Here is a 9,903-nt window from a genome sequence, read left to right on the forward strand (position 1 = left end):
ATATTATATTATATTATATTATATTATATTTGCCCAGTAAAACTGGATTAGAGATTTTCAAATTTCAAGTATAACTCATGCACAAGTTTCATTGGTTGGTATGTTTGACAAATTCTAATAAAATTGGAAACAAATTGTCTTTGTGACAAACTGTTGTGTGCTACCAACGTGTCTAAAGATTAGCTATTTGCTATGTGTTGACAAAACCACACAAAACTTCTGAGAGATTGAAAGTCTGCAGAACTACATATCAACCATGATTTAAAAAAATAGCTTATTAAAGGTAAATTTGATAAACTACTTAAGACTTTTACTCAATATTTTATCGAATTACTCCAGGGAAACAATTAAATAGATGCGAAAAGACTACTGTGGTGTCTTAGAATTTATCTGGTTGAGGTTAATGAGGTTTTATTGCTTTTTCCAAAATGTTTAAGTCCTAGCAGAGAAATAAAGCTACTTTTTACATTTCTGTAGCTAAGTTTCAGCTGTTATTTATCCATTTGTAATTATTTTTTTAATTAAATAATCCTGAATACATGTTGTCCCTCAGACTGGCATCAAGTCCTGCTGTACAATAACTGAACATCTACTCTACCCTGCTCTGACAAGATATCATTAGTGCTGTACTGAATATATATAGAAAATGTAAGCAGATTTCTTCAATTTAGAAAGTCAGTAAAGAAATACTTTTAAAGATGAGTAGTTCAAGTCTTCTGTTCTATTTCAACACAGTTCGGTTGCTTCATTTGATTTGCGAAATATGTTTTACTCTGTGTTCAAAACAAAATCTATGACAGACCTGTTTGTAACATCAAAGAGCGTGCGGCTCACCTGTGATTAAACCTGCGGTTTCATATTCTCACAGCTTCCTCTGAGCGACTCTAAATCCAAAGACTATTATCTCTGTCGTAATCTGCATCTCATCTCCTCTCCGGCCTCGCTGCTAATCCCTCCTGTACAAACTGATGAAGAGCATCCTGACGCAGGAATGAAAGGAGCACTGACAGAATGAGCTTTGACTTGTAAAAAATACAAGAACGCGTCAGATTGACAAAACGTTATAAACTGATAAAAGGACTCGGGGTGCTGGGTTAAAAGGTCAGAAAAGCACATTTTTTTCTTCTCATGAACAGTGATGTATAAACAGATTACTGACACCAGGAAACAAATGGTTTGAATATTTCTAATTTAGTTGGGTTCCAGATCAGTAATTCATCACAGAATTGGTCATTTTTGGTATTTCAGACTGATAAACAGGTTAGTTTGTACAGAGGGAAGACAGCAATACCAGTTTGTCCACAACCTGTAAATGTACTTGCTGTGCATTAGTACTTACACACACCAGTCTGGGTGTCTGATGACACAGTTCAGTGTAAGGTTTGTGACAGGCTGTGGTTGTCGTTATTACTGATCTGCACATGGCCCCAGGGCTAAGAAGATAACACTGCAGCAGTACAGGTTCAGACAGGCACAAGTCAAAAATATACCCCCAAGCCCTACTTTACTAATTTTTTTATTAATYCCAAGAATTTAATAAAATGGTTTACAAATGGCTGGAAAATGCAGAGTTTTGAGTAGATATTTTACAAGATTTTCCAGGGGAGTAAACCTCTGGACCCCCCCTGGAACTGCTTCAATCCACAGCTGCTTGTTAACATGAACAGGTGTTCCTCATTGCTGTCAGTAGATGTTGACGAATATGAGATATACTTCTGTTTTAATTCATTATATTGTTAACCATTTTAATTGGGAAACTCTTTTTTTCTAAAAATAATAACAAAAACAAAACTATTTAATTTGGAATGTACAGTGGGATTTAAAAAACTGTGCGAGGGGCACCACCTAAAATCTTGCCTAGAGTGGCAAACTGGCTAGAGCCAAACACAATTAGTTTTTATAATTTATATATTAGACTACTCAAATCCAGAGAAAACAGACAAGAAAACACTTTTATTTGTACAGTTGTTTAGAAACTGGTTAAACAAACCCTGACTCTGTATTTTAGAAAGGTTTTATCAGCAGTGTTGGTTCTGTATTCATACAAAATCCTGACTGGTTGGCGTGCATGCCTTTTAGCTTTTGTCTCATTGTTTTTTATAATCAATATAGTTTTTTTAGTCAAAAAGTGTCAAAATGTTGTTGTATACTTATTTTCAGTGCAAAATCAAACCTATTCCACGTTGTTGTCCTTTTTATGTCCTTTAAAATAAATTTATGTTTTAAATCAAGTCAAGTCTTTAAAAATGCTTTGAGGTGATTAAAATCAGCCATTTATCATTAATGATTGAGTAATCACAAGTTTGTTTGTTTTGTATTTTTTAACAAACAGACAAACAAGAAATGTGACTCTTAAACAGGACACTCCTGACTAAATCTTTAGGTATGTGCTCTCAATTAAATTAATTACTGCCTGGACTTTAAAACACAAACAATAAAATGTCTCAACTTATTCTAATGCGCACTTTTTGTGATTTTTTTCATAGCTATATAGTATTTATGGTACAATAATTTTTATTATATTTCATTATAAGTGATCACTGCTTTATAAAAAGTTTGTTTTTTGTGGACTGAAACGCTTCTGCCCAGTTCTTTGTTTACATCCGGCACTCACACGGTTAATCCAGATTGACAGGGGAAGGGACAGCTGCGCATGCGCAAGTGGCACTGACAGAGGAAACAGCCGGGGAGTAGTCAAACAGCCCGCGATCAGACAGAAAGAAGGAGAGGAAAAAAAGAATTAAAAACCCACTGAAGACAAAAAAACAAAACAAAACTCAGGTTCAGCGGAGGCTTCCCCCGCTCACTACAATTATGTTCGTCTCGTCGCCGTCGACTCCACACAGGTGTCCGCTTCCCGGTCGCTGAATGGCGCTGGTTACCGTGCAGCGTTCGCCGACCCCCAGCACCAGCTCCAGCCCCTGCGTTTCGGTGAGAGCCGCTTTCACTCATTTCACAGCCGCGCTCACCATCATTTTACACCTCCACGGAGCCCAAATATTCAAACTGCAGAAGGCGCCCCAGGGTTTCGTTTCCGCTGCCTTTTTTTTTTTATATCGGCTGCTGCCTGCCTCCAAGTGCTTTCGCCTTTGTGCTCGTGCGCATGCGTCAAATATAACATCATTTTTTTAGAGTTATAGCATCGTAGCTAGCAGCAAAGTTAACCTGCTCGAAATATCTTTTTGCTATTGTTGCTATATGGTTAGCTTAAAATTGAATAAAATGTTCCTTATTTTGTTGTAATTTGTATATTGTTTAGTTCGGCTACTTTACTAAAACAATGTTAGAAACAGAAACAGGTTATTCTATGAATCTTTCTGTGACAACACAGCTCATGTTTTGTAGCTGTAGTATTACAGGTTCATGATTTAATAATTTTATGACGTGCCTAATTGGTGTTATTTTTGTGCTTTTTATAATGTTTAGATTGATTTCTGCCATCTCCCCAGAGTTGGTCCTCATTCTGCATATCTGCTCATGTCTCTGTGTTTGTTCATGCAAAGCAGGGGTGCACAGGTGCTTGTCCTGTTGTCATTCCCCTGCGCTGTCTTCTCTCTGCAGAAGCAGGAAGCACAGCAGAAACTCAGACACAAAGTGAGGAAGTAATATACAGGCAGACTGCTGTAACACAACTGTGCACGCTTCCTGTGTAGGTGCTGCTTTGTGTACTCTTTGTTCCATCTTGTAAGCAGCAGAGATTACAGATTTGCACCTTTGCTTACAAACATAAAACTAATTGATAGATTTTGATACTTTGGCAGTGTGTTATTGCAACAGTAAAGTTAGTTTTAGTCATGGATATAAATATTTTTTTCTAACCCCTGCTGTGAATCACAAACTACAATTAAGTTACTGTTTTACCCAAAGGCTCAGCTGGTGTCTGGCCTTTAAAGTGACCCTGTCCCTCACGGATCAGAGAGGAAGACAGGTTCTGTAACAAAGCATATATATATATATATATATATATATATAAGCATAAATATGCACCTGGCCATGTGCACATGTTTTAGGTGATTTGCTCTGTCACCTGTCCTGCAGCGTGGCTCAAAACAAAGAAAATATTTAGATCCTGAGCAGTCTGCAGGTGGGAGTGCAGGTTTGTGTTCTCGGAAGGTTAAAGTTGTTAGACATCTCATTGTCAACCAGTCTTTTCTCGTGATTTGAAAAAACGAGCTGATGATAGAAAATAATAGAGTAGGACGTGTGTGTGTAATTTGCTAATGTAAGAATGCAGGATGTGCAATGGAAATATGCATTATGGGAACTGCAGACACATGCCGTGAGAACAAGTTGCAGCCTTTCATCACAGTTATGTGATGCCTAAAAGCTGTTTTCCCCTCCTCATGTTCAAACGAAACTTTAAATTAGTCTTGTGATGGATCAGAGCATGTAGGTTTAACATAAACCTATCGACTASCACAGGGGTCTGCAACCTTTACAAACAAAAGAGCCATTTCTGCWCCTCGGCTCGCTAATAAAATATGTCCAGAGCTGCAAAATAAGCTACAACTGTGATTATCAACTGGTGGTCCGTGGGCCTTTTCAAGCCCTTTTCGTGAACCTTTAAGGCCAGTGGAGGTGACAACCTAAAATATATATTGTGAATTTGATTATTTATTATTATTTTTACACTTCAAGACTGAAGAAAAAAACATATTCATGCACAAGAACGATACTGACTGTACCTCTTGACCAGGTCACCCTTGTAAAAGAGATACTGATCTCAATGGGTTTTCTACCTGGTTAAATAAAGGTTATTGATTGATTAATTGTTATTGATAGTTTATACAGAATTTCATAAAAACTAGTACAGCTGAACTAGTCAGACATTTTTTTTCCTAATTCTTTTTATGTAGTCCTAAAGGTGTTTACAGATAACCCTGATGGATTTGAGAGAAAAAATCATAGAAAGAAGTTGGATTATTTAGGTAGAAAACAGGCTAGCATGAGCTAACATGTTTTACTTTTTGTATTAGTATTTTTGTATTAGTAGTGTTGATCACATATTTGCATTAAATTTATTAGTGTTGTGAGTATTAAAACAAAAAAAAATCTGTTATGTTTGGTCACATTTTCAAAGAGCCACTGCAGAGGGACCAAAGAGCCACATGTGGCCCCAGAGCCGCAGGTTGCAGACCCCTGGACTACCAAATAATCCAGCAGGTTCTTGTCCAGATTGTTTGTTCAGCTTCTTTCACATTTCCATGCACCTTGGAAAAATCTCACATTTTCATATATGCAAACACTCTGTGCTTGTTTTTGTTTTATCTAAAGCAAAGTTTAGGAACATAATAGTATAGAAAAACTGAGTTTAGCATATAAAAATGAGAATGTGTGACTTTCTGTGCAYTAATATAATATAAATATTAGTGTTGGTCAATGTGTACAATCAGATACTTATATTTATTTAAAGCTTTTACTCATCATTAAGGGTGTAACAATTCTCTTAAGCCTCGATTTGATCATCGATTTTAAGATAATTATTTTTGATTCTTTTTTAAATCAAAACAAATTTTCGCTAATTTTTTGCCAAATGTTTTTTTTACTTCAGCATTTTTGTCCTTGTATCAGACTAATTACTAATAAAAAACAAAATACAACTTAAAAATAAATAAAAATGTCATCATAAATCCTTTTGTGACCAAAACTGAATTTGTCCTAAAGACATAACTTACAGTTAAACAATAATAGTGAAACTGATTCATTTATAGGGCTGTGTATTGGCAAGAATTTGGCGATACGATACATATCATAACAGAGGGGTCACGATACGATATATCCCGATATATTGCGATACTGTAAGCAAGGCAATATATTGCGATATATTGTGATTTTTTTGTCCAAAACTTCTATTAAATAAAAACCTCTTACTGAAAAAAAAAAAGAAAAGCTAATGTTTACTTACAATGCTAATGCTACCCTTACTCTCTGGCGCTCAAGAGGTAGAGTAGCCAAATGGCTGGCTCACTGCTGCCAACTAGTGGTCAGAGGCTGAACTACAACATAAAAATGAATGGCTGGCAGGAAAGTTGACATTTTAAACCTTAATAAAATTCGATACAGGGCTTTAGAATATCGATACAGTATCGGGAAATGAAATATCGCGATATTTCAGTGTATCAATATTTTCTTACACCCCTATCCATTTACTTTTATTAATCAATACACATTTTAAGCAGTTATAGGTTGTGAAACGATTGTCAATTAATTGTTACATCCCTCCTCGTTTTACTGAGTTCACCAAAATCAGTAAATCAACACTTTTACAGAGTTACAGATAGTTTCACTCCAAACCTGTTGTAGCATTTTAAGCCTATATCAACCACATAAAAATCTTCTAAATAGGCTTTTTAGGTGAATAAGTTCATCTTGGGGTTGTTAAATATGTTTAKTTTATTCACTGAAAAAGATAAAATATGTTTTTATGTTTTTGGCTGCACTGATTTTTAAAGGTTTGCATTAGCCGTAGAAAAACTCCTTATCTGTTTTATAAAGAAGCTGAACAGATGCTCTGATGGGACTCCCAGGTTTCAGGATTTCTTTACGAGGCGCCAATCGGAGCTCAGAATTTGTTTTAAACATCTCTGGGGCTTTTCTGTCTGACACAGTGGAAACCTGCTTTGGATACTCTCTGCCTAAAAGAAAATGAGCACCACCCTTTGTGGTTATTACTGAAAACACAACCAAGGCAAAAGACCTGGCAGTCCATTCTGCTAAGACTTTTTTTCTGTTTCATGCTTTTGTTCAGAGATGACTTGTATAACTCTATTTGTTTTAAAAGAAATGCCTACTGTTAGCACTGACCATATCAATCTTTTTTTGTTGTTCTAAAATGGACAAGAAAAGGATACTTGATATCAGTTTGAGGCCTATTTTTGCCCGTGCACATTGTTGCCTATCGTCTACCGCTTATCCACTTCTGTCTTTCCTGAACCTGTTAATGTTTTAGTAACGTCGTTAAGCCAACATTCAGGGTAAACAAGATAAGTGGGCACTGCGCTGTACATGCCAGGTGTTTTATCTACCGACGAGCTTGGGCTTTTTTCATTTCAAAAAGCTTCATATTACATTTTCCTCTTTGTCTCCCTTGTGTCTCTGCTTGTTTGTGTGTGCGTGGACATGTTATTCTCTGACCAGCCACACCTTAAAAACAGAATGAGATCATTTTCCTGGAGTGTGTGTGAATTGGTTTGAAGCTGAACTCTGCTCCCTCTCATGTCTCTCTTGTAGCGCCGCTCCACTGAGGCAGATCTGAATATGAGTTAGCTGGATGCTCTTTGTGCTAAAAGTTTGTTTTTGCCTTTGAAAACATTTTCTCTTTAACCTTTGCAAAACAGGTGACAAAAAAATGGATTGCGTATCATCATAAAATTAATGTTTTATCATAATATTAAAAATCTGTTTGTTTTAATTAACCAGCATAATGGAATAAAAACAGAATAGACAAACTATAGACTAGGGCTGAGCAATAAATCAATAACAATATGTATTGTGATAGACACCTCTCACGGCCAAGCTAAGCAAGGTCGGTGGTACCTCTTTAAGCTAGCAACAACCTGTTGAGTAACGAGCAGTAACAGTTTCAAGTTTCGCCTCATAACTGCTTAAAAATAAAGAAGGACGTGGAGTGAAAGGTGAAAATGATGCAACAGCTCAAGAGGAAATTGTGGATAAAAGAGGAAAGGCCAGGTCACCAGTTTGGCAGCAATTATCAGCCTTTTTTCTCCTGGTCCTTATTTCAAATCGGTAAAACAAAAACATAATAAGTATTGATATTGACTGATAAGAAACATTTATATTGTGATACATTTTTAAGGTAATTATTGGCCAGCCCTACCATAAAATTAAACTAAAATTGGACTGTTTGGCCTAAATTACGTTACATGAAGGGAAAAACTGGGGAGGATCTTTCAAGCCTGAGAACACCGTTCCAATGGGGTACAGTGGTGGCAACATCATGATGTGGGGATGCTTTCCAGATCAGGGACTCATCATTTGGGCATTTAAAGTGAATCATAACTAACCTAAAAACAGGAAAAGTTTAGTTTTATTTTATATAAAAAGTGTGCAGAAGCATTTTGATGACCTGGCTGGACGATGTTATGATTAAATATTTTCTGTTTTTCCTAGGAGTCCGGTAGCGGGGAGGATGACCGCCGCTCTCAGCCGAGGAGGTACGATTTTTCTGCCCTCATTTCTTCAGTTTCAGATAAAGTTTCTTCATCTTTTGAATTCTGACTTTAGTATTTTAAAAAGCAATTTTTGACAAGTGTTTCTCTTAAAGAAACGCCTCATGGCGCTGCCAAACCAGAACACAGGGCCTGTTTTGTTGCTTGCCATGGCACCAAACTTGACCCGACCGAACAGAGAAGAAAACAAACTTTTACACGTCTCTGACGCTTCAGACCCCCTTTTTTTCCCTGTTGACAGAGCACCACTGTGCTGCTGTCAGTCCAGTGCGTTCCCCCTTGTTCTTTCCAAAGTTGGAGATCTGGTTTATCCAGTTTCACTAAAACCACACTTGGAACTGCTCGTAATACCAATAATAATAAGCAGCTTCCTTCCACTGCCTAATACATTTTATTAGATTCCAACGCGCACTTTCACTTCTCTTTTGTTATATTTGGCWCGTTATTCGCACAGAAGCCTGAAATCCTTTCGTGTGTGTGAAATAATGAGTTGTAGTTTGATGGCGGTCCGTTAGAGGGCAGCAGCATCTGGCTGTGTTGTGTTTATGTGGGTCACAGGCTGCTGCTCTGCTGATCCAGCGACAGATTGGTGACCACTCCCAACGTCTGTCTGCTCATTGGAGCTCTGTGCCGTCCGTCTGAGAGGACGGTGTTTTTTTTCTGCAGCTTTCAGTAAAATACTGAGCCGGAGTGTGTCTGTAAACAAGGAGAGGCATAGATATTTTAACATTAATTATAAAATGTAATATATTTGGATGTTCCTGCTCTCCTTTGAACAGCACACATATTTAAATAAATTCAAAACATTTCATTGGAAACTATACCTTTGTAGGTATTTTTGTTTCTATTGCTTGCTGGAACATGAAGGTAGATAATTATAGTTTTAGCTCATGGTTTCATGTGTGTACATGTGCCTGTTAAAATATTTCATGAATCACTAAATTAGTTTTGATGAAACTTGCAGAAAGTAATATWCATCTACAATGTATTACTTTTGGAGTCAGTCCATAGCTGTCAATCTGCCACAGCTAATCGATATTAGCCAACACAAAAATGTCTATAACTCAGTCAGTTTTAAAGCTATTGGACTCAAATTTGATGTAATACTAATAAAGTCATTCATTGCATGAAATTACACTAAATGTTATTTTTCAAGGTTTTCACCAAAATGGCTACAACTTTGTCATTTCACATCATAAATTATCTTTAAATCACTAGCAGGGYGTGTGGACAGAGTTATGCATATCCTTTAAGGAATGCTAAACTTTTAATTTTTAGTGCATCACATGGTTTTATCAAGATAAAGTTCTCAGTGAAGATCTGAGTCTGATCTTTACTTCAGAATTAACTGGAAATCTCAAAACATTTCTTTAATAATCTGATACTGTGTTTGAAGAGGATAGAGTGGAAACGCTTTCAGTGCTGTGATAAAGTGATTCGTTTTCCTTTTGTTTAAAGAATGGTGTCACATGAGTTACGTTTTTATAAAAAATAAAATGTCATTTATTAGGGCTGTGTATTGGCAAGAATTTGGCGATACGATATATATCATGACAGAGGGGTCACGATACGATATATCCCAATATATTGCGATACTGTAAGCAAGGCGATATATTGCGATTTTTTTGTCCAAAAATTTTATTAAATAAAAACCTCTTACGGGGAAAAAAATGAAAAACCAAAATTCATTGTCTCAGAAAATTCTAATATTACA

General features: G+C 36.5%; 1 protein-coding gene across 1 annotated transcript in view; it reads left to right on the forward strand.

Moving 5' to 3' along the window:
• The first annotated feature begins 2,613 nt into the window (after positions 1-2,613).
• Positions 2,614-9,903, forward strand: part of ssh2b (slingshot protein phosphatase 2b) — a 30,394-nt gene continuing 23,104 nt past the window's right edge. The window contains exons 1-2 of the mRNA XM_014016918.1: positions 2,614-2,931; positions 8,131-8,174. Coding sequence (XP_013872372.1) covers positions 2,869-2,931; positions 8,131-8,174 — 107 coding nt within the window. The 5' untranslated portion in view covers positions 2,614-2,868. The remainder of the gene's footprint in view (positions 2,932-8,130; positions 8,175-9,903) is intronic.

The sequence above is a fragment of the Austrofundulus limnaeus genome, unplaced genomic scaffold, assembly GCF_001266775.1.
Source record: "Austrofundulus limnaeus strain Quisiro unplaced genomic scaffold, Austrofundulus_limnaeus-1.0 Scaffold157, whole genome shotgun sequence".
Taxonomy (NCBI): domain Eukaryota; kingdom Metazoa; phylum Chordata; class Actinopteri; order Cyprinodontiformes; family Rivulidae; genus Austrofundulus; species Austrofundulus limnaeus.